Consider the following 25389-nt stretch of genomic DNA (forward strand, 5'->3'; position numbering starts at 1 on the left):
AATATCAACAGAGTATCTGGGTCAGAAGAAAGTCTGGTATGTTCTGGGCCTGACAGGAAGCCAGGAAAGTGAACAGGCAACCTCTTCTTTCCTGTTCCCCATTAATGTTTGCTACTGAGGTTGTGCTATTTGAAAAAACCAAGCAATCCAAGTCTGGATTTGGGGAACTTTATACCTTTTTTTTTTTTTTTTTTTTTTTTAAAGCAGGGTCACATGTAGCTTCAAACTTTGAACTCCACATGTAGTCAAGAATAACTTGTACTTCTAATCATCCTGCTTCTAATCAACCTCCCCAGTGGGATTATATGTAAACACCACCACGCCTGGTTTTATGTAGTGCTGGGGATTGAACCCAGGGCTTTGTATAAACAAGATAAGCACTTGATCAACTGAGCTACAATCTTGCACTATGTAAGCATTGTTTCACTTTAAAAACAAAACAAAACAAAACAAAACAAAAACCCAACAGGGTTATTAGCAGTTAGTACAAGAGCATGCAGGCATACTTACTTATGTTCTCTTCAGCATTCATACCCACGGCCACAACAGGACCTAACATGATTCCAGCAGCTACAACAAAAACAAAAACAAAAAATCACTTAAAATCAAGAATGGCACCCTCAGTCGTTCAGTGAAGAGTAGTATACACATTAGTCAATAGCCTTACAAGACCATACAAATAAAAACGAGGCTTAGGAATAATTTTTAAGGTCTTGGAAGAATGCTTAAATTATGTTAATCCAGGAAGCAAAACTACTCAGTTGTGATCTTACTGCTCTTATTTATTGATTGATCTTGCTGAGTTCAAATATACATACAACTTGAAAGATATAGCAGTGGTTCGTGCTGGGAAGTGGAAATAAAATATGTAAGAGGTACAGCAGCAAGAACAGAGAAAACAAGTGGAGTGTTTGATGAGTTATTCAAAAGCATTTCTGAGACCTGAAGGAAATAAGCTGCCAGGCTGAAAGGATTCTGAGTGCTTGGTCCAATGGATGAAAGTAGATTTGCATATAAACTCATGATTGTACAATCTCTAACTCAGCCACTAGAATGCAATGCTCAGTCATGAACAGGCAGAATAGCAATTTAATAAAAATAGTAATGCTGAGTATGCTGGGCAAAGAGTGTAAAAGATGGCGGGCTTTGGCTTTATAAGTCAATACATAACATTTAAAACGGATGAAACACATTTGGGAGGCAGAGGCAGGCATATGGCTGTGAGTTCAAGGCCAGCCTGGTCTACAAAGCACGACCAGGACAGCCAAGGCTACAGAGAGAAATCCTGTCTCAAAAAACCAACCAACCAACAACCAAAAAAACAAAACAAAACAAAAAACAAACAAAAGAAAACCAAAATAACAACAACAAAACCCTGATGAAATAACATGTAAGTGTGCGTTATCAATGCTAAAAAATTGTTTTCAGCCTGGCAGTAGTGGCTCACACCTTTAATCTCAGTACTCAGGAAGCAGAAGCAGGTGGATCTCTAGGTTCAAGAGGCCAGCCTGGTCTACAGAGTGAGTTCCAGGACAGCGAGGGAAACACAGAGAGACCCTGACATGAACAAAACAAAAAACAATTTTTTTTTTCAAAGAATTGAAAGTGATGGTTTCTTGGAGGGTTGGGAAACACTGAGGCAGGAAAAGCTGTTAGAAACTTTTTATTATTCAAGTTGTTTTTGACTTGTCCACATTTTACTCTAAGAAAAACAAAAATGTCTTGGGCCAGGGAAATGGCTTCCTGGGTAAAGTGCTTGTTGCTTAAGCAAGAGGAACACCAGCACCCACGTAAAAGCCAAGTGTGCTGTGATACACCTGGAATCCTAGTCTACACAGTGAGTTCCAGCAAATCAATCTGTTTTATTTATTTGTTTGTGTTGGGATTAAAGGTGTGCAACACCAACACCTTGATGGCAAATGAATCTTTTTTTTTTTATGTGTATGAGTTCACTATCTGCACGTACACTTGTAGGCCAGAAGAGGGCGTCATATCCCAGTATAGATGATTGTAAGCTACTCAGTGGTTGCTGGGAATTGAACTCATGACCTCTGAAAGAGCAGAGCAGACAGTGCTCTTTACTGCTGAGCCATCTCTTCATCTCTTCAGCCTCCCAGCAAAAGAATCTTAAAACAATAACAACAACAACAAAACAAACCCAGGAATCTCTTGAATGAGAAATGCCAGGACAATTCCACAGGCCACGTTACATGGGTAGTATGAATGTTAACTACACTTACAATACTAAAAATAATTTATAATGGTTGAGTATACTTTTTTTTTAATTGAACATGGTGCCTCATGCACAGTAGAAAGCCCTTGGTCAACTGAGCCATATCCACAGTCCTGTGATGACTTTCAAGAGAGAAATGTTGACTTGTGTCCTCATTAGTTTGGGGTCTACAAGGGCAGTGTAAAACAGCATTTCGGAGATAACCAACTGCTTAATGCAACAACACTCTCAGAAGTAGCCACAGGACCCTGACCATCTCCATTAGCATTTATTTATCCAGACAATAATGCAACACCTTTGCATTGCCTGCTCCACAGTAAGCAGTAAATGAAGCTATTATGCAAGTCAGTATGTGTGCACTGAGCAAACAAACAAACAAAACTAGGTGAGACAAACAGTAGTTAACAGCCTAGAATTTGAGGTCAGAAATAACTGAACTTTCCCCCAGTGGTTAACAGCTGTATGGCCACAGACACTATGCTTACTTGGCCTGTTGGTTAATTGCTCCAACTTCAGAGTTGTTCTAAATATTGGGATGGTATGCACAAACCATTTCATATAGGAAGCCCTAGATAGCCTGTAGCTATACCTATTACTGGAGGTTCTCGGTGGCTATGGCAATGTACACCTGTAATCTCAGCCCGAGTGGGGTAGGGTGAAACATGAACTTGCTAGGGGTTTGACCGGTTTGTGCTTCATAGCAAGACCTGGTCTCAGAAGACATAATAAACAAGACATTTGAAGTTCTTGTACTTTTATTGTTTTTATGCTTGATTTATAACAAGGTTTCATTGTACAGTCCAGGCTTGTCTCTAACTAGCAATTCCATTACCTTCACCTCTGAATTGTTGGCATTATAGGTGTGTGCCAATATACCCAGCCTTTAATATTTATTTATTTGCAGTGCTGGGGATCAAAAGCAGGGTCTGAAATAAACTAACTAAAAGGTGTACGACTGCATTCCCAGCTTGTATTTTAAATTTTTAGTTATTTTCTTGAATTCCTTGCAACAATCTAAAAGTTTTCATGCAGATATTGTTTTGATATTTATTAAGGAAAAGGGAATAAAATTTAAAACATTATCTGCTAAGCACTTTACACGTTATCTCAGTCCTCTAATAATTTTAACAGTGGAATGGGAGCCCTTAAAAAATTAACACACACACAAATCACATTTTAAGGGCCGAGACTGTAACTTGACGGTGGAGCAGCTGCCTAGCACCCACAAAGCTCTGGGCAGTTCCCACTGCTGAAGTCCTCCTGTCGGTGCCATCAAGCTTCCATCCCCTCCCCCAAAGCCACCCCTTTTTAGTTTGGGTAACTTATCTTACAGATCAACCAATACAAACAGGCTTCTGGGCTTTGCTTTCAAGGCAGAGAGTCTAGAATTTCTACTCTTTGTAGTTCTGGCTCAAACTGTAAATAAACATTTTTTTTTTTTTTGCACCAACTTGTCTCCAGATTTGTGTGTTTGTAAAGCATCCAGCAAGCAGCAGACCTGATATATGGATAACAATATAGATATATTTTATTATCTCTATTTTGCTACAAGGAAACCCAAACAGAGACATTAAATATTTTCCTTCAGGCACCAAAGATATATTTGCTTTGTGTCAATATACTGGAAAACTACCTAGAGGTGTAGATGGTAGAGTTCTGGTCTAGTACAAAGAGACCCTGGGTTTGAACCCCAGTCCAGTAAAGATGGGTATGGTGGTGAATGCTTGTAATCCCAGCACTGTGGAGGTGGACACAGGATTGTCAAAGTCATCCTCAGCTATACAATGAGTTCAAGGCTATCCTGAGCCTTGAACATATCCTGTCTCAAAAACAAACAAACAAACAAACAAACAAAACCCCAAAACAATGTGAAGGAGGTTCTAGATGAAACTTACATTCAGATGGACAGAAAACACAGTGTAATTATAAATTGTACTGTTAAGAAGAAAGTAGCAAGTTCCTTTAGAGAGGGTGGTCAGGAAAGTTTTGTTTTATTTTTAGGGTCTCTTGTAGCCCTGCTTGGGTTGAACTTACTAGGTGTCCAAGCTGATCCAAACCCTGAGACTGGGATTACAAGCTTGCCCAACCAACCCAGTTAAGAAAGGCCCTTTGGTTACTTTGACTGGTTAGGCACTGTGATGCACATCTGTAATCCCAGTCTGGAAGGCAGAGGCTGGCGGATCTCTATAAATTTGAGGCCAGCCTGGCCTACAAAGTGAGTCCAGGACAGCCAAGGCTACACAAAGAAACCCTGTCTTGGAAAACCAAAACAAAACACAAAACAAAAACCAGAAATTGGCAGAAGTCTGAAAGATGGGTAAGGCATCCAAAGAATCAAAGGAATAGAGTTTCATCCAGACGGATGGTACACCAGGTACAACAGGAGATGGGAGGGCGGTAAAAAAACACCTTAGAACAGCGGTCATCCACCTCTCAACCTTTGGGGGGGTGGAATGACCCTTTGACAGGGGTCACCTAGGGCCATCAGAAACACAGATATTTACATTCTAATGCCTAACAGTAGCAAATTTAGTTATGAAGTAGCAATGAAAATAATTTTGTGGTTTGGGAGTCACCACAACATGAGGAACTGTATTAAAGGGCTGAAGCATTAAGAAAGTTGAGAACTTAGAAAGTCTGAAGCATAGTCAGTGGTGAGAGAAACTCGATGGGGTTGACAGTACTGGCAAAACAAGATCTAATTTCAGTAAGATTAAAAAATTACGGTATGGGAAGATGGTTAAGAGCAGATAAGGGCATCCCCCTCGTGGATCTGTGTTCAGTTCCCAGGACCCACCTCAGGTGGTTCTCAATTGCCTTTAATTCCAGCTCCAGGGGATTCAATGCCATCTTTTGGTCTTCAATGGCACCACTGCACACTTGGAGGATACACACAAAGCAAACAAAAAAACAGCAAGGAGTGGTTACTCATTCTTGTAATACCAGTACTCAGAAGGCAAGAGGATCATTGAGGATTCACACAGGGCTAGCCTTGGGTTCAGAATGATATCCTGTCTAAAACACAGAAGAATAAAAAGCCAAGTGACGAACATAGCCTGCTTTTTTGATGGAGAGCTTCTTGAAGCCCACAGGGGCCTCAAACTCGAAATGTATTAGAATGACCTTGAACTCCTGATCCTTCTTTTCTGCCTCGGTCCCTGAAGGTCTGTGGTGTGCTTTTTAAAGGTTATTTGCTGAGTGAATGCAGTAGCAGGGAGGAAAATGAGTGCAAGTAGGGACATCAAAGGAAGTCATTCAGGGACGATACTCAAAGCCTTGGAGGAAGTTGTAGAGGATGGCCGAGCAGGGGTGGCACAAGCCTTTGAGGCCAACGGCAGAGGCAGGAGAATCTCTGTGAGTTCGAGGCCAGCCTTGTCTACAGAGTGAATTCCAGGACAGCCAAGGATACACAGAGAAACCCAGTCTCAAAACAACAACAAAAAACCCAAACACGTAAACAATCAAAAAAGTGTCGAAGTTCGAAAGATTCGGTTGGAGGCAAGGATAGAAAGAGTTCTGCTACGTCCGCTTTGTGGAACATTTTGAGATGCCAGTGAGTCTCCGGGACTAGTTTATCGGTAGACAGTTGGCTACGCTTACAGAGAACCAGGGATGTGTACTGTGGAGGCAGGTATTTGGCGAGGACACGGGCCCCTTCTCCTGGACCCGGGAGTTATGTCAGAGGCTAACCCGCGAAACAGAAGCGTAGCTCCGGGAACCTTCCGCGGCGGAGGGCCCGTTTCCCCGGCCGCCACCTACACCTTCAGCGGCCCAGTCGCCGCCTCCACAAACCCCGCGGAGTCGTCGTCACCTCTACGGAAAGCGAGAGGCCTCGGAGGGCAGGCAGGACCCAGCGAGCGCGGCGACGAAACCGTCCCAGGCCCCATACGCCCGCGAGCCGCGGGACGACCAGCTCGCAAACCGGACTTCGGACTACAAAGCCCTCGCCCACACAATTTCCGGTTTCCTCAGGCCGCGCCCAGGCGTGGCCACGGTGACGACGCGCGTCCCATGATGCCTTGCGCGCCGCGCTGCTATTGGCTCGGTAACTTGTCTCCTTTTTCAAATTGAGGCGCCGAATCGTTGCTGGGTTTTCAGACACCAGCCTGCGGGGTCGTTCTCTCCGGCTGTTGCGGGGCGGTGGCCACGCCTAGAGGCCTGCGTGGACCTCGGGGACGCTGAGCTGCAACTCTCGGTCCTCCTGGCTGCGGCAGCACCGGGCGGGAGGAGGCGGGCGCCAGGTTCCCACAGGATCGATTCGCCGCCAGGTTTTGGCGGGGCAGTCATGGCGTCCCAGCCGAGTTCTTCTTCCAAGAAGAAGGAGGAGAAAGGCAAGAACATTCAAGTGGTGGTGAGATGCAGGTAAGAGGAGAGGCTGATTGCGAGTCCGGACTCGGAGGCTTCGCTGTTGGGCTCCTTCCCTCGCCGTTCGGGAGAGCGATTTGTTTGCATTTTCTGAAGGAATCTAAATTACGGTTTCTGGCTACCACGTTTTGTTCAATAAAAATGTTAGGGTTTATTTCTGAAGGGGAAGAGTGTTGGTTAGTTAAGCTGCATTCACAAGGAATTTGATGGTTGCTCTCTACTGAAAGGTGTATTTCCCTTTAAACGCCAACATCGCCGAGTATTTAGGTGTCATTGCCCACTGCTACTCCGTGAAGGTTGTCAGTGTGGGAGTAAAGGTTCATATCCATTTTGCAGGTAGTTTGGCGCTTGCCTTGGGGTTATTTCCACTTCTGAAAGAGTAATAGCTAGTTCTCTTTATTCTAGATTCGATAGCTTATTCACCTCTATTAATCAAGTAGACATCACTGAATTTAGGTTAAACATTAAAAGCTAAACTGTAAAGTGGGTTTATGAAGCTCACAAGCTAATGAAGGTACATGTCTGTGGTGCATCGTATTTTTCTCTTCATCTGCCTTTGTTCATAGACCAAAAGACAGAATTGTGAGTAGCAGGAGAATGCTGGGATTCAGCTCTCTCCTGCCCGATACCCAGATAAGTTAACCACATTTTTATTTTTAATTTTACCGAGGCTGGTATGGAACTATAAACTAGCCACCTGTACTGTCTCAGCCTGTGGGGTAGCTGGGATTGCTGGCTTGTGGTTACAGGTACCACACTACACAATTTTAAAATGAACTCGTAGAGGAAAGATACTTGTTAAGTATGGTTTAATTTTTTTCAACATTTTAAAGGTTTCTCCCGTATATCAATGTGTATGTATCTTGCATCTGCTTTTGTTAAAATATTGAAGGAAAACGTTTAGGTTATTGCTTAGTAAGCTTACTAAAGACGATGGCAAGGGTTTGGTTTTGGTGTGTAGTTTTTGTGTATGTGTGGTTAGCTTTTTTTCTTTCCTTTTCCTTTGTTTTCTTTCCTTCATGTATGGACTACATGAAATCTTGAGCTCTCTATGCAGCATAAGATGACCTTGAAGACTGAGTCCCCTGCCTCTACCTCCTAAGAGCTGGGTGTTGTGTGCCACTGTGCCTGTTCATTTTGGTGGGTTTTTTGTTTGTTTGTTTTTTTGTGTGTGTTTTGAGATAGTCCTATGTTGCTGAGACTGGCCTCAAACTCTGGCCTTAGCCCCCTGCCTTAGCCCCCTGAGAGCTGGGATGTTACAAGCTACTCAAGCTTGAGCTGCCAGACCCTGCTGATGACCAAGTTTTTAGACTTGGAGAGGTAGCAGTTACCTTTAGTCTAGCCAGATACTTAACTGCTGCACTCTGGAGCTTTAATTTAGTTACTTAATTTGGAGGTTTCTTTTTAATCAACAGGAAAGCAAATGCACTTACAAAAGATTTTAGCAAAAAAAAAAAAAAAAAAAGGATTTAGCTGGACAGTGGTGACACACGCCTCTAATCCCAGCACTGGGGAGGCAGAGGCAGGCAGATCTCTGAGTTTGAATTTTTATTTTTTTTAATTATGTGTATTTATTATTTATTTTTAATTGTGTGTGTACATGCAGGTATGTGCATGCATACGAAAGTGTCCATGGACAAGCGTACTCTCTAGGAGCTGGATTAACAAGTGCTTGTGAACCTGCAGGTGTGGGGAAGAACAAGAACTGCTCTTAACCCGAGGGAGCTTTCTAGCCCAACAAAATGCACTGTTTTACAATTATTCTGTATTATTATTATTATTATTATTATTATTATTAAGCAGTATTACCTTTTCTGTGTGCTACTATTTCTTCTGTTACTTACAAAATATTTGAATTATAAAAAGTTAAAAAGAACACTTAACAGTGGGAGTGTTGTGGCCAGGCCATTAATCCTGGCGCTCTGGAGGCAGAGGCAGAGGCCAGCCTAGTCTGTAGAGGGAGTTGGAGGACAGCAGGGGCTGTACAGAGAAATCCTGTCTTCAAAAACAAACAGAAGACCACTGTAACATGTGCTTTTATGCATCACTCAAAGTGAGAAATAAACATCTCATGTGTGCATATTAACCTCCTGCATTTCAAGCCTTGCCTTAAGAGACTTCCTTTACCTTTTTCACCAGTGAAAAATGTTTACATTGTGTCTGTTATGTAGCGTCTTGGTATATAAAGGTTTTTCTTTTTCTTGTCTGGCCTTTTCTCCATCAGGTAGTGTTCCTGGTGCCAATGTGTCATTGAGTTTTAATAAGCAACATATGAGGCTTTCTCAGGCTGTTGGTCAGATCATTTTGTCTTGTTTGTGTGTTTGGTGGCAGGGTCTCTGTATGTAGCTTTAGTGTGTTCTGTGTGCTCAAGCACATGCCGGTGCACATGTGCCACCACGCAGACCGTGGTGATTCAAGGACAACTCTCAGGAGTTGGGTCTATCCTTTGTGTACCTGGAATTGAGCTCAGGTTGTGAGATGTGGTGAGAAGTACCCTCTCCCATTGGATCTAAGATCAATGGATCTTAATTTAAAATTTTTGTTTTCGTTCAAAATACAAAATAGGGTTTCATCACTGCATCTTTGTATACCTGTGATTATGTGATTTCCTCATTTGTTTTCTTCCCTCACTACCCTTTGACCCTTCTCTTCTCTAGCTCATTCTCCCTATTAGTACCTGAATTTATTTACTAGTGTTGTTTGTGCCTCTGCCTTATTTGTGCTGGTGCCGCCACGCCCAGCTGTTTTGCTTTGTTTTTTCCTTCCTTTTCTTTTGAGAAAGAACGAGACAGGTGGCCTCGTTCTTGAGCTGCTTTCTGCCCCCACTTCCCAAGTGCTGATATTACTTAATTTTAATTACTTTAATTATGTAAATACATGTGTGTCTGTGTGGATATGTACATAGGAGTTTGGGTATCTCTGGAGTTCAGAAGAGGCTGCTGGATCCCCTGGAGTTGCAGTTGTGGGTGGTTGGGTTCAGTGTGGATGTGTAGCTGCTGAATTCTCTCTCTGGTTCCCAGTTTGTGTTTTTGTTGTTGTTGTTGTTTGTTTGTTGTGTTTTTGTTTTTTGTTTTGCTCACTAGTTTATCTCTACTATCTATCATAAGTGCATGATGAATATTTGTGGAATAACGCAGAACTTACAAACATTAAAAAAAAAATCTAGTCTCCTTCTCTTAACCACGTTAGTTCAAAGTTTTACATATCTGTATTGAGGTCCAAATTGATGGAGTTTGTTAGGACTCAGCAGGAACCTTACAATTTCTAGTTAGAGGATTGGGTTAGGGAAATAGCTTGCAAATAGTTTTTCTGGCGGCACTTACAGTTTCTAAAGTACTTCTTGAGAGTTTCTATAATTCTATTTCACCTCCGGCTGGCATGTACCTTGCTGAGTAGATATGCTGGCCTGTAAGTCACAGAATCTTTCTGCCTCTGCCTGGGATTTAATGGCACATGGCACCATGCCCAGTAGGAATTTTCATTACTTTTAGTAATGTGTAATTTGTATAAATTTCCTTTCTCTGTCTTGACTATTTGAATGGCATTCATTCAGTAGCTTAATCTAATCGTAAGTTCATGCAAGAAAGTAACATAGAGATGCTGGAAATAGTTAACTAATTGGAAAAACTTTAATTGGAAAGGAAATCTGTTAATGCTTGATACTTTTAGCTTACCTCAGTATATGTTGGTTTTAACTTAGATTTTAGTGAACTCTTAATGATGTATATTCTTGTTAGTAATATGCATTGTGTAGACTTCAGTAGAGTGGCAAAATAACAGCATTACTAATGCTCAGGAGCAAAATTTTCCAAGATCACAAATTTGCTTCTCTGACCACTCAGTAATATGCTAGTGAATGGGGTATAGGAAGAAAAGGTGAGGTTTGCATCTTAAATAAATAACACCTTGGCCTGTCTAGCAATGATAGAAAGATTTTCTGTTTAAGCTTTCCTTATATAATATGCATACTCAGTGGGATAAATAACTCAGGTTGTTCCTTTGGCTCAATTATGAATTAAGTATATAAATATGTTATGAATGCTACTCTGTGGACTGTAGTTCTTGATAGGGATTAAATGGGGCCTAAGTTGATCTGCTATAGAAGACAGTTGACCTATTTAAAGGTTACAGTTCCTAGAAATAAAATAGGTTGTTTTAATTTTCAGTTTACTTAGGTTTTTTATCCTTCCTCTTGGGATGAAATTTATTTATTAAGTAATATAGCTTGACATAGTACCAAGCTTAGTACTGGGGAGATGGTAAACTAAAAAATATCCTAGTCTGAATTCTGTTAGGCACTAATGAATGAATTGTGAGAGATGACGTTTAAAAAGGAGTGTGATAGGAGCTGGAGAGATGGCTCAGCAGTTCAGAGCACTGGCTGCTCTTCCAGAGGACAGGTATTCAATTCCCAGCATCCACCTGACAGCACATACCTGTCTGCAACTACAGTTCCAGAGCTTCTGCACTTTGCGCAGATATACATGTAGGCAAAACACCAGTGGAGATAAAATACAAATAAATTATATATTCTTTAAAAAGAGTGTAGTAGGAACATACAACCAAAATTTACAGTGGTCTCACTTGAGGTTTATGGGGAAGAAAAGCGCATGAGCAGAAGAATCCCAGGGTTCGTTTTGAGTCAGGCGCGTGCCAGACTTGCTGCCAGTTGAGCTTCATCCTTAGCTCAACAAAGAATCTTTTTCTTTCTTTTTTTTCCCCTTTTAAAAAGCATCATTTGGTTGGTTGGTTGGTTGGTTGGTTGGTTGGTTGGTTGGTTGGTTGGGGGCATGTAGAGGTCAGAGGAAAACTTGTAGTTTCCTTCTTTTCGTGATGTGGAATCTGGGGTTTGACCTCAACTTTTCAGGCTTGGTGGCAAGCACCCACCGATCCATCTCAGTCTCCCATCCAGTCCTTCTTCCTCTTTATCTTTGTGCCAGGCAGTAGTGGTGCACGCCTTTGATCCCAGCACTTGGGAGGCAGAGGCAGACATCTCTGTGAGTTCAAGGCCAGCCTGGTCTACCAAGTGAGTCCAGGACAGTCAAGGCTATACAGACAAACCCTGTCTTGGACAACAACAAAAATGTATTTTTATATGTGGTGTGAAAGCATATGCAAGCCCTAAGTTGGATAACTTGCTAGATGGCCCGGCGTCTCTCACGGAACCTAGGGCTTACAATTCTGCTATTCTAGTTAGCCAGCTTGCTCCAGAGATCTCCTGTCCCAGTTGTCTGAGAAAGCGCCAGATTAATTTCCAAAGGGGTTGTACAAAGTTACATTCCCACCGGTAATGGAGGAGGGTTCCCCTTTCTCCACATCCTCTCCAGCATGTGTTGTCACTTGAGTTTTAGATCTCAGCCATTTTGATGGGTGTAAGATGGAACCTCAGAGTCGTTTTGATTTGCAATTCCCTGATGACTAAAGATGTTAAGCATTTCTTTAAGTGTTTCTCTACCATTCAATATTCTTCTGTTGAGAATTCTGTTTAGCTCTGTACCCCATTTTTAAATTGGATTATTTGGTTTGTTGGTGTTTAATTTCTTGAGTTCTCTATATATTCTGGATATTAGCCCTCTGTCAGATGTAGGGTTGGTGAAGATCTTTTCCCAGTCTAATCGGCTGTTGGTTTGTTCTGTTGACAGTGTCCTTTCCTTTACAGAAGCTTTTAAGTTTCATGGGGTCCCATTTACTAATTGTTGATCTCAGAGCCTGAGCTGTTGGTGTTCTGTTCAGGAAGTTGTCTCCTGTGCCAATGAGGTCAAGGCTCTTCCCCACTTTTTCTTCTCACAGATTTAGTGTGTCTGGTTGTTGAGGTCTTTGATCCACTTGGACTTTACTTTTGTACAGGGTGATAAATATGGATCTATTTGCATTTTTCTACATCTAGACATCCAGTTAGACCAGCACTACTTTTGAAGATGCTATATTTTTCTATGTATGGTTTTGGCTTCTTTGTCAAAAATTAGGTGTACATAGGTGTGTGGTTTATCCTCTTGGTCTTTGATTTTATTCCATTGGTCCTCCACTCTATTTCTATGCCAGTACCATGCCGTTTTTATTACTATATAGTTGCTCTATACTACATTTTGTGATCAGGGGTGGAGATACCACCAGAAGTTTTTATCATACAGGGTTGTTTTAGCTATTCTGGTTTTTTTTGTTTTTCCAGATGAAGTTGAGAATTGTTCTTTCAAGGTCAGTAAAGAATTGTTTTGGTATTTTGATGAGAATTCTTCAAGAACCTGCTATACCATTCCTGAGCATATATCCAAAAGATGTTCACAATCATACAAACAAGGACATTTGCTCAACTATGTTCACAGTGGCTTTATTCATAATAGCCAGAATCTGGAAATAACCTAGATGTCCCTCAACTGAAGAATGGATACAGAAATTGTGGTACATTTACACAGTGGAACACTATTCAGCAATTAAAAGCCAGAAAATCATGAAATTTGCAGGGAAATGGATGGAACTAGAAAAGATCATCCTGAGTGAGGTAACCCAGAAGCAGAAAGACACACATGGTATATACTCACTTATAAGTGCATATTAGCCACATAATATAGGATAATCATACTAAAATCTACAGACCTGAAGAAGTTAAACAACAAGGAGGACCCTAGGGAAGATACTTAATTCTCATTCAGAAGGGCAAACAGGATAGACACTGGAAGCTGTAGAAGAGAGAGACCAGGATGGGAGCCTACCACAGATGTCCTTTAAAAGACTCCACCTAGCAGGGGATGGAAGCAGATGCAGAGACTCAGAGCCAAACTTTGGGCAGAGCGCAGGGATGGAAGAAGGGGGAGATAGAAAGACCCAGAAGAGACAGGACCTTCACAAGATCAACAAAGCCAAAAAACCTAGGCCCAGGGGTTCCTGCAGAGACTGATGCATCAACCAAGAACCATGCATGGAGAGGACCTAGACCTACTTTTCAGATGTAACCCATAGGAAGTTCAGCCTCCTTGTGAGTCCCTGAGTAAGGGGAGTAGGGGCAGTCTCTGACATGAACTCTGTTGCCTGCTCTTTGATCACTTCCCCCTGGTGATGGATGTGACCTTGCTAGCCCACAGAGGAAGAGAATCGTGGCAGTCCTGATGAGACCTGATAGGCTAGGGGTCAGACGGTAGGGGAGGAGGACTCCCCCTATCAGTGGATAGGGGAAGGTGACAGGGGAAAGAGGGAGGGAGGGTGTGACTGGGAGGAGATGAGGGAGGGGGCTACAACAGGGAAACAAAGTGAATAAATTGTAAAATAGTAATAATAACAACAGTAAAAAGCTCTATCCTGTCTTTGCCTCCAAATGTTAAGATTACAGATGGCTTGCACATGGCAACTTGCTTTTAAGCGAGTTTTGGGGATCTAAATTATAGTCTTCAGTCTTAGACTGCAAGTGCTTTATCTACTAAGCCATCTTTTTTTTTTTAAGATTTATTTATTATTTATACAGTATTCTGTCTGCATGTGGGCTTACATGCCAGAAGAGGGTACCAGATCTCATTATAGATGGCTATGAGCCACCATGTGGTTGCTGGGAATTGAACTTAGAACCTTTGGAAGAACAGCCAGGGCTCTTAACCTCTAAGCCACCTCTTGAGCCCTTATGAGATAGTGCTTTAAGTCTAGGCATTTCATCAGAAGGAAGGCCACTGATCTCTCCTGCCTGGACAGTGTAGCACTTCTATACTGTTTCATTTGAAAAATAGTGTCGTGTTTGCCTGATTTAATTGTCATGTCCAAGGCTTACTGCCTTCATCTGTCAAGCTAGGCCTAGGCCTGGAAGCTTCTAGCCTGTGAACAAGCTGGTCTAGGCCTAGAATGTTCTCAGCCTCTGAGACTTAACTGCTGAATGAGCTGGCACCCTTTCTAGTTCTTTTTGAATTCTGTTTTGCTTGTTCAACTTAGCTGTTCTGGGTCAGACTCCTCTCCAAGCTGGCTTTAATATGGCTTTTCTCTCCCTTTCTGACTGAATTGCTCTGCTTGGCCTCAAACTACACTCTAGCAATGTGTTCTAATCTTCTGGCTCCTCATTCTCTGGCTCATTCTGTCTTTACCTGTGTCTAGCTTACTCTCTTCAACCTGTCTCTGTAAAACTCTCCGGGTAAAACTGCCTCTGAATTCCACAAACTGAACTCCGCTCACTGCCCCTCAACTCAACTGAACCGCCTGAACAGCACTGACTAGAACTCAGAGATCTGCATGCCTCTATCTCTTGGGTGCCGGGATTAAAGGTGTGGACCTAAGTTTTGCATTATGTGAAACTTGCTCTGAATGAGGCTCGCCTTGAACTTAGATCTCTTTGCCTCTGTCTTCTGAGTTTGAAGAAAGGTATTTCTGTATTCCAGCTGTATTACACATAGAAGGTTTTTGGATGTGATTTTTTTTATTTTTTATTTATTTTTTGCCAGAGAGCCATGTTCTGAATTCAGATTCCTCCATAGTGATGCTACTAAGTTCAGGTTGAAAAACTAAGACAAAGTTAGCATAAGTATATGCCTGAACAGTGGGCATAGTAAGTGGCCTGCATATCCATCATTTTATTGAATTAAACTGCACTTTTACTATAATTCTAGCTGTGCTGGGTATTGGACCCAGGCCCTCACATGGGCTAGATAAACACTATGCTACTCAACTATATCTGCAGTCTTTTCTGAGATCAGCTCCTACTAAATTTCCAAAGTTGCCCTTAAACTCAATCTGTAGCTCAGGCAGGTCTTGTAACTTGAGATCCTCCTGTCTCAACTTCCTCAGTAGCTGGGACTCCAGGCCTTTGACGATTATTTTTGTATACTTTTTATTTCGTGCCAGATAGTCCCTGGATGGTTTATATCTTACATATAAATTTGATGTTCTTTCTGCTACATTATAACCTAACAACCACAGTTAGGGATATTGAAGATATGAGCTGCTGTGGTGGTACACACCTTTGGGAGGCAGAGGCAGGATCTCTGTGAGTTCCAGGACCGCCAGGGCTACAGAGAGACCCTGTCTCAAAATAAATAAATCAAGTGGGAATGAAGTTCTAAAAAAGAGGTATTTTTATATCTTAAATTATGTTAGCCTCTGTTCTAAAAACACTTAGAATGGGAGCTGAGGATGTGGTTCATTTGCAAGTGTGCTTGCCTGGCATGCAGGAAATCATGGGTTTGATCTCTACTGCCTCATAATCTTAGTACTTGATACAGAAAGATCAGGAGTTCAAGGCCAGCCACTGCTACATAGTGAGTTTGAAGCCTGCCTGCCTGCCTGCACTACATGAGACCTGCCTCAAAAACAAAAAGGACGCTTGATTATGTTTTATCTATCTTTGAAAACTGATTTTATTTCTGGGGAACTGAAGCCCTTATGGTCTACTGTCTGCTTTATCATGCCGTTTCCTCTTTATTTAATCCCTATGAACAATTTCATATTACATATTTTTCTTGATTAGTGTAATTAAGGAAAGTGTTACTATTTAACTTTAATTAAGTACAAGTTTCAAATTCTACCTATTTCTTTTTACAGACCATTTAATTTGGCAGAGCGGAAAGCTAACGCCCACTCGGTAGTAGAATGTGATCATGCTCGGAAAGAAGTTAGTGTGCGAACTGCAGGACTGACTGATAAGACCTCAAAGAAAACATACACTTTTGACATGGTACTTCTTCTCTTTCCTTCTTGAATATTCACTAATGTGAAGTAATTCCATGGGAATGGTGTGCTTCTGAGCTTTGCCTTCAGGTTTGCTGAGTTAGTTTCTAGTGGCAAATTATTAACATGAATGATGTTGCTCAGAGCTTTCTTTCTCTTTTTTAAAATAGGTGTTTGGAGCATCTACGAAACAAATTGATGTTTACCGAAGCGTTGTTTGCCCAATTCTAGATGAAGTTATTATGGGTTATAATTGCACCATCTTTGCGTAAGCAAAACAACTAATTTTCAAGTTTAGAAGGTTTAGATGTGTGTATTTGTTTTTCATTTAATACTATTTTTGAAATCTTGACAGATATGGCCAGACTGGCACTGGAAAAACTTTTACAATGGAAGGTGAAAGGTCACCTAATGAAGCATATACCTGGGAGGAGGTATTTATTGTTTATAATGTCCTTTTACCTCAGTTGTGGCAAAAATTTACCAACTTGTTTACCTCTTGAAATGTAGATCAGAGAACCATGTCAACCATGGACCTAAGTTCTTTATTGTCCTAAAGTACAATAAGTAGTAGTTTAGTAAAATGACTGTTGTATCAGAACATTGGGAGAGATAAGACCAACACATACAGTGAAGTGATAAAAAGAGAGAGGGTCTACTTAGGCTCCAGAATAGCAGGGACAGAATGCAGGCTCTCCCTTTACCACCCTGTTTTATCTGCACAGAAATGATTTAGCCTTTCAAGACTCTTAGCGGGTACCTAAAATAGTAAGCAATTTGTATACTATGTCTTTTCTTACATATGCACCTATGATAGCATCCAGTTTATGAGTTAGGTATAATAAAATTTTATCAACAACTAATAATATAAGAATTGTAGCAATATACTATAATATGTTATTCAAATATGGTTTCTCTCTGTCTCAAAATTTTATTATACTTTTACTTTGTCACTTAAATGAACTCTTCACATTTTTCTCTTTGATATGTCCAACTTGCCAAAATTACTGCTATTGTGCTTTAGGTGATAGTTTATTATTATTATTATTATTACCACTATTATTTTGTCTTATTGACACAAAGTCTTATACTGTAACCCAGGCTGGCCTGGAACTCACTATACATTGCTCTTTCACTTGTAATAATTGTTGTATCTCAGCCTCCATAGTTCTGGGATTATATGAAATAAGAGTTACTCTATATTTAACACTATCCTTTCAGAACAATGGCTATTATAACCAATAGTGCTCCCAAGTGGCTAATAAGCAGGAAGCATAGACAGTACCTATATATAATCAAAGGCATGATTCGTCTCCCTGGCAGGATAGTGCATTATTTCTTCATACTACTCAGGATTATGCCCGATTTTTAAATTTAAAAATTTAAATTTAACAGCTGTTTATTCTGTATTTTCCATTTAATATGTTCAGGTTATGACTATAACTCAGGTTGATGTGACGTGACTTCTGACATTAGATTAGTTAGGTTTTGGTTTTTAACTTGCCTTGGTATAGTTGTCTCTCAGTATCCGAGGAGAATGGTTGATTCTCATACACACGTACATACACACACCTAAGTCTGAGGATGCTCACGTCTTTCTATCAGATGGTATATTATTTGTACATATGTTAAATATATCCTTTCCCATAGCTTAATTCATCCATAGGTTACATGCAATCCCTAATACAATGCAAGCACTATGTAAACAATTGTTATATTCTTTTTACTGGGGGAGGGTTGTTCTGAGACAGGCTTTTAAGTAGCCTAGCCTGACCTTAAACTTGTTATGTAGCTGAAGCTGGCCTTGAACTGACCCCATTCTCTCCACATCTTAAGTGCTGGGGTTATTGGCATGCATTTACCACACCCAGCTCTTCTTTTTTTTTTTTTGGAACAGTGACAAAGGAAAATGTACATGTTCAGTACAGACACATTTTTTTTTCAAGCATTCTTTGTGATCGGTAGAATTCAAAACAACTGGATTAGAAGGGTTAACTGGCTCATATTGAAATGTACTATATGCTAGGTGTGCAGCCTTGTGCCTGGGTGCTAGTACTTGGGAGACTGAGTTAGGAGAATTGCACATTGGAGGCCAGGCTAGGCTATACAGTGAACCTTAAATAAACTAGTGTTGGGTATAATGATATATATCTATAATTCCACATACCCTGGAGACTGAGGCAAAAGTTATTTCAAGTGTGGGGCCAGCCTGGGCAATTTAAGGGAGATGCCTGTCTCTAAAAAGAGCAGGGGTGGGAATAGACTACTTGCCTAGTATGTGTGAGACCATAGGATCAATCCCCAGCATTACACACACAGTAATAAACTCTGAAGGAGGTCTTTGTTATATTTTAACTGTTGGAGTAAATGACATTTATTTTAATTCTTCTTAATATAATTTCAGGATCCTTTGGCTGGTATAATTCCACGCACTCTTCATCAAATTTTTGAGAAACTTACTGATAATGGCACTGAATTTTCAGTCAAAGTGTCCCTATTGGAAATCTATAATGAGGAGCTTTTTGATCTACTTAGTTCGTCTACTGATGTTTCTGAAAGGCTGCAGATGTTTGATGATCCCCGGAACAAGGTAACTCAGGGTTTGAGAAAGAAAGTTTCAAATTTTACTGCATGAATCTTTTAAAAGTCAGTGTACTTTTTCTTTATAAAGTAATAGATTTTTTTTTTGATATTTGTTTGATCAGAGAGGAGTGATAATCAAAGGCTTAGAGGAAATTACAGTACACAACAAAGATGAGGTCTACCAAATTTTAGAGAAGGGGGCAGCAAAAAGGACAACTGCAGCAACCTTGATGAATGCTTACTCTAGGTAAGAAAAACCGTTTTCCTTTTACAAAAACTTTGGAGGTGTCAAGTTAGGAAACTGGGTCACATAGCAGATTTAGTACTTGGAATCAGGCTCAAAAAGAGGAAGATTGTTGAAAGGAAAACAAAGGTAAGTTAAATTAGTGCAGAAGTATTAGCATTTTCAAGACAGCTTCTTTTTCAAATGATGGCATGCCGGGTGTGGTGTGGTGGTTCCTGTGTAATTCTGGCATTTGGGAGGCCGAGGAAAGGATCACAAGTGGGAGATCAGACGGTAATATCTAACTAGGCGCACTCGGGCTGTGCAGTCAGACTGTGCTTCCAAACAGCAGTCAGCAAAGCCGAACCCTCAGAGCAGAACCAGTCTCTGCTGACCTCTAACCTTTCTGTTGACTCAAAAACCAAACCAAAGCAAGCTGAGGTGGCACATGCTTTAATCACAACACTTAGGAGGCAGAGGCAGGTGGAACTCCAGGCCATCCAAGGCTCCACAGTAAGACTGTCTCAAAACCAACCAACAAATCAAACTAAACCACAAATGTAAATAAAACCACTTCTGCTCGAAACCCAGATTAAATTTTAGGATGAAATGCACAGAGACTAAATGGCTTTGTTAAAAATTTATTTATTTATTTATTTTATGTCTTGGGTTGACTTCTTCCATTCCTCTGTCTTGTTTGATATAGTTATAATCATTTTGAATTTTTCTTTTTTTGCATTTTTTATTAATTATTATTTATTATACTTTATTCACTTTGTATCCCAGCTGTAGCTCCCTCCTCCTTCTCCCATGCCCCTCCCCTAGTCCACTGCTAGGGGAGGTCCGCCTTCCCTTCCATCTTACCCTAGCCTATCAGGTCTCATCAGGACTGGGCTGCATTGTCTTCCTCTGTAGCCTGGCAAGGCTGCCCCTCCACTCAGGGGAAGGTGGTCAAAGAGCCAGCCACTGAGTTCATGTTAGCTAAACTGCCTTTTTAAGGTGGCTTCTTAGGCACTTTTATACAACTGTTCTATGGAATTTGGTTTTTTGGTGGTACTAGGAATTAAATCCAAGGCACATGTCAGGCAAGCACTTGATCACTGAGCTGTAGAAATTGAGGCCAATTTTTTTTTTTTTTTTTAAGGATTTTACTTTAGTGTCAACATACAAGATGGTTACTAACAAAAAAAAAAAAAAGATGGTTACTAACTGGCATTCATGAAAGGTCCAAATTTCTCTAAATACTGTTTAGTTGCTGTATTTTCCACTGCTGGTGACATTAGCGAGTGCAGCCATGTTCTGTTTGTGAGCCATCTGCTCTGAAACACTGTTCTTTGCAGAAGTGCCTAAGAAATCTTTGTAAGTGTGTGCTGCTGTGGCTGAAACTCGGGAATGGTGTGTGCTAGACACTGACTCTCCTCCACACTCTAAGTTCTAGGGTTGTTTTCGTAGCTTTGATAAAGTTAATATTGTAGGTGGCAGGTAGAATTCTGTCTTGCCAAGTTTTATTTTCTGACTGATGATATCTCTGTTTTCCCTTGTGCCTTTAGAGCTTCCTTTCCTGGTTCTGGCATTTTGTAGGGAGCAAATAATATTTTACGTGGTAATGAGTGGACAACTTGCTCTTGTTTTCTAGTCGTTCACATTCAGTTTTTTCCGTTACGATACACATGAAAGAGACCACAATTGATGGAGAAGAGCTTGTTAAGATTGGAAAGTTGAATTTGGTAAGCACCCTGCCTTAGTGCCGCTGGGTTATTCTTGACTACTCCCTAGAGAAGTTTGGGGTTCTCACTTATGTACAGACTCTTTATAGTTACTTCATTAATTCGCTTTGGAGTGGGAGGGGAAATTGGTTGTGGAAAATTTACTTAGCTAGCCATTTAGTACATTATATATAGTGAAAAATATAAAAGAATACAAATCTTTGGATCCAAATACAAAGATTGACACTTTCTTTTTAAAATTAAAGGTTGATCTTGCAGGAAGTGAAAATATCGGGCGTTCTGGAGCTGTTGACAAGAGGGCCAGGGAAGCTGGAAATATCAACCAGTCCCTGTTGACTTTGGGAAGAGTTATTACTGCTCTTGTGGAAAGAACACCTCATATTCCTTATCGAGAATCTAAACTAACTAGAATCCTGCAAGACTCCCTTGGGGGACGCACACGAACATCTATAATTGCCACCATTTCCCCTGCATCTCTTAATCTTGAGGTAAGCCCTTTGAGAGGAAGCAGCCCGTGTGGGGACTGAGAGCCTTTCTTAGCTGTCATAATTTTAAAGTGCACTTACTTGCTTCATTCCATACTGTAATAGATAATCTGGACATTGTATATGAGCATATATTCTAGAAGATGCCACTATGATAAAAAGCCAGTTATGACCTCCAAAGTGGTGTGCGTGTCTGTCTGTCTGTTTGTCTCTCTGTCTCTCTCTCTTCTGGTTTTCTTTTGAGATAGGATTTGCTGTGTCTTCTAGGCTGGCAGAAGACTTGTGATCTTCCTGCCTCTGCTTCCAGACATATATATTTGATTTTTGGTTGTTTCGGTGGTGGTGGTGGGTTTTTTTGTTTGTTTGTTTGTTTTTTTGTTTTTTGAGACAGGGTTTTTCTGTGTAGCCCTGGCTGTCCTGGAACTAGCTCTGTGAGGCTAGCCTCACAGAGATCCTCCTGCCTCTGTCTCCTGAGTGCCGGGGTTAAAGATGTGTGCCACCACTACCCAGGGAAAAAGGTATATTTTATACTTATTTGTTTCTTTATTTTGTATGTGTGTCTCAGGAGTTGGGGGAGGGTATACAGATAGGAATCAGAAAACATCTGTGGCTGTCAATTCTCCCCTTCTATAGTATGGGTTCTAGGGATCAAGCTCAGGTCATTTGGCTTGGTGGCAAGTGCCTTAGCTCATTGAGTCATCTTGCTAGCCTTTCATACATTCTTTAAACAAACAAACAAAGATTCCTGGGACTAGAGAAAGCTCAGTGGTTAAGAACTTTGGCTCCTCTTCCAGAGGACCAGGGTTTGATTTCCAATACCCATGTGGTGACTTACAACTATGTATAACTCCATTCTTAGGCATCTGTTGCCCTCTTCTGGCCATCTCAGGCAGTAAGCCTGCACACTGTGCATAGACATACATGCAGGCAAAACACCCATACATGTTAAAAAAAAAAAGATTTTCAATGTCAGTAGTGATGGGTGTTGTGTTCATTGAAGGCTTAGATTGAGTCAATAGACTTCTTGCATACTATTTTCATTATGTTATACTGTGTTAAACTTAGGTTATATTTCAATATACTTCATTCTTTTTTATGGGTACATAATATTTAATCATATGGATATAGGTGTTGTGTAACAGTGTTCTTGGAATCTCATGAACAATGTTTACTTTAGATAGGGAACACATATCAGACCAAAGTAAAAACATCACAGAGCTCAACTTGGTCAACTAATGGTTTTTATTGGGGTTGCTTACAGTAATATGGGTGAGAGATTACTTATAAGAGTAAAAATGACTCAAAGACAGCTGCATCGCCTCCCCCATCCTCCGCGTGCATTTGCTCATGGCAGCTCAACTTGCATAGAGCCCAACAGGCTGAGGAATGTCTGAGAGTAGTTCTGCTGATCTGAGTGTCTCTCTGGGAGGGGCCCACTGCGTCTATTTCAGGGACTTTCTGCTCAGTGGGTGGGAGAGTCCTGGTGTACCTGTTTCAGGGACTTCTGTAACTATTGAATTTTTTATTTCCTGAGCTTACTGGGCTTCCCTGCAAGATGGAACGATTTACTACCCTTTAGAACATTATCCTTAAGGAATTTCCTTCCAAGGTGGAAAGTTTTTTTTTCCCTTTGAGAAAATTGTTACTTAATAGGACATTTTGTTTATTCACCAGCTGGTGGAATTCACTGAGTTTAAGGCCAGTGTAGGAGGCTGAGGAGGTGGCTCTTAGTAAAGTGCATGCCACACAAGCATGAGGAGACCTGAATTCAGATCCCCAGTCCTCACATCAGAGCTAAGTTTGGTGATGCAGTCCTGGGGTCTTTGGAAGGATCCTTGGAGCTCACTGGCCAGCCAGTCTGTCTAGATTGGCAGGCTTCAGATTCATTGAGAGTGATGCCACCTGAAAGCATAAGATGGAGAGTGATAAAGGCATTCAAACTTGACCCAATGGCTTTCACACTCATGCACACATAACAACACTTAAAAAATGCTTGGTCAAAATAGTCAGTTAATAGATTTCATATATTAATACAGGTAGAAATTATGATTGTAAGTTATTTAGTACATTTTAAGTAATGGAAGTATCTTATTTTCATCCTGATTTCTTCAGTAATTAACCTTTTCTTTTATGACAGGAAACTCTGAGTACATTAGAATATGCTCACAGAGCAAAGAACATAATGAATAAGCCTGAAGTTAATCAGAAACTCACCAAGAGAGCTCTTATTAAGGTAATGTTTTTTATTTTTGTTTTTCTCAGACAGGGCTTCTCTGTGTTGCCCCGACTGTCCTAGAACTTGCTTTGTAGACCAGGCTGGCCTGGGACTCAGAGATCCACCTATCTCTGCCTCCTGAGTGCTGGGATTAAAGGTGTGCACCATCACACCAGGCTAGGAATAACGGCAGATTGCTGTTAATTAATATTTATCAAACTGCTTGTGGTAAGTGTTTGTTATTGAGCGAGGGTCTCATTGACCAGGCAAAAGTATGCTCCTCACTGTGGTTCTGGAGACTGGCTGCCACTAAACTGCACCCCAGCCCCCTGTGGTAGGCATTTTATATAATGTAATAAAGTAAATGCCTGATATGTTAGAATGTTTTCCTAGCACTGATGTGTTGACATGTCTAGCTTTGTAACGTAGTTGACACCCTTGGTAGCATTTGTGCTTACAATTATGAGTTCTGTTTGCATCGTTGATATGAGATACCATGACATTTACCTCTTTTTAGCACTTGTTCAGTGATTTTTTAAAAAATATGTTAATGTAGTTGTCCAATATCTATGTAATTCACTTTTAGAACAAGATTAATACTGTAGTTTCCCTTCTTTGTAATTAAATGGCCCCTGATATGCTTTCTTTCTCTTACTCTTTGTTTTGTTCTTGAGCAGAAACTTAGTTTGGAGCCCAGGCTGGCCTGGCATCTGTTTCCTTATGCTCCTGCTTGCCCTCTTTAGTGCTAGGATTATAGACATGAACCACCATGCCTGGTTTATCAGTATGCTTTCTATAGCTAGTTTGCTTTTCCTATACATTTTCTATGAAGGGAATTATATACTATTTGGCTTCTTGCTTCTCTCTTTTACTTGTTGATTTAATTTATGCTGTTGACATATATCAGTGTATTTCTTTATATTGCTGAATAATATTCTATTATATAGATACTGCTATATTTTGTTTAAACATATACCAGCCAATAGGTTATTTCCAAAAATGCCATAAGATACTTAAAAAAATGTCCTCCTCTCTTCTTAGCTCTAATTCCTATACTCACTAATCTGTTCTGTAGAATTTTGTAGTTTCAGAAGTATTATTGAAGAAAAACTATTAAAGCATAAATTTTTGGAGTTGTCTTTAAATATTGTATTCTCTGGAGGTTCACTCAAATAGTCATGTATTATGATAGAGCTTTTTAGTGTTGAATAGTATCTTATGGTATCTGTGTGCTATTTGTTTGTGTGACAATCTTGAATGATTTATTGAATAACTTTAATTTTTGTTTCAAATGAAACTGCTATTTATATTAATTCATAGGCATTTGTATAAATATACATGTCTTATTTACTGTTCTAATTCCTGTGAGGAGACACCATGACCAAAGCAACCTCTGAAATAAAACATCTTATTGGGGACTTGCTTACAGTGTCAGCGGGTTTAGTCCATGATCATCTTAGCGGGGAGCCTGGTAGTAGGCAGGCCTGGCACAGGTGGTAGAGCTCACACCCGATCTGAAAGGTGGAGGCAGGGAGAAAACAAGGCTGAGCCTGGCATGGGCTCTTGAAAGTCTGCCTTCACTGACTTTCTTCCTCCAACACAGCCTCCCTCTTACTCCTTCCTAACAGTCCAACTGCGAACTGAATAAAAATAACATTCAAATAACATGAGCCTGTGGGACCGTTCTTATCCAAACCACCCCAGTACATTTTCATCTCAATGCTTATTCTATTACTGTGTGTCCACCTGTATGCATGTGGAAGTCAGATGACAGCTTTCAGGAGGCTGTTCTCCACAGTGGGTCCCAGGACTTATCGGGCTTCTGTTGCAAATGCTTTGACCGGCAGAGACATCTCTTCTGGACTTAGACTTTTGTTTCTTCCTGGTAATTGTCAGTGAGTTTGCTGTGATGCGTGGGAACT

General features: G+C 40.7%; 2 protein-coding genes across 4 annotated transcripts in view; one reads left to right on the forward strand and one right to left on the reverse strand.

Annotated features, from left to right (window-relative positions):
• Ide (insulin degrading enzyme) overlaps positions 1-6162 on the reverse strand; it is a 118135-nt gene extending 111973 nt beyond the window's left edge. The window contains exons 1-3 of one of the 3 annotated variants that reach the window (XM_060388820.1): positions 5924-6162; positions 5031-5112; positions 511-570 (exon numbers count right to left, since the gene is read on the reverse strand). The gene's annotated coding sequence lies outside the window, so the exon portion shown is untranslated. Of the gene's footprint in view, positions 1-510; positions 571-5030 lie in introns of all 3 variants that reach the window. The other 2 variants (XM_021631282.2, XM_060388818.1) reach the window with 2 other exon arrangements.
• Positions 6163-6311: 149 nt separating this feature from the next.
• Kif11 (kinesin family member 11) overlaps positions 6312-25389 on the forward strand; it is a 46385-nt gene continuing 27307 nt past the window's right edge. Inside the window, exons 1-9 of the mRNA XM_021631257.2 lie at positions 6312-6595; positions 16109-16241; positions 16405-16502; positions 16590-16668; positions 18639-18824; positions 18940-19064; positions 20677-20767; positions 21013-21255; positions 23390-23485. Of these exons, the coding sequence (XP_021486932.1) occupies positions 6519-6595; positions 16109-16241; positions 16405-16502; positions 16590-16668; positions 18639-18824; positions 18940-19064; positions 20677-20767; positions 21013-21255; positions 23390-23485 (1128 nt within the window). The 5' untranslated portion in view covers positions 6312-6518. The remainder of the gene's footprint in view (positions 6596-16108; positions 16242-16404; positions 16503-16589; positions 16669-18638; positions 18825-18939; positions 19065-20676; positions 20768-21012; positions 21256-23389; positions 23486-25389) is intronic.

Source organism: Meriones unguiculatus, chromosome 1, assembly GCF_030254825.1.
Source record: "Meriones unguiculatus strain TT.TT164.6M chromosome 1, Bangor_MerUng_6.1, whole genome shotgun sequence".
Classification (NCBI taxonomy): Eukaryota; Metazoa; Chordata; class Mammalia; order Rodentia; family Muridae; genus Meriones; species Meriones unguiculatus.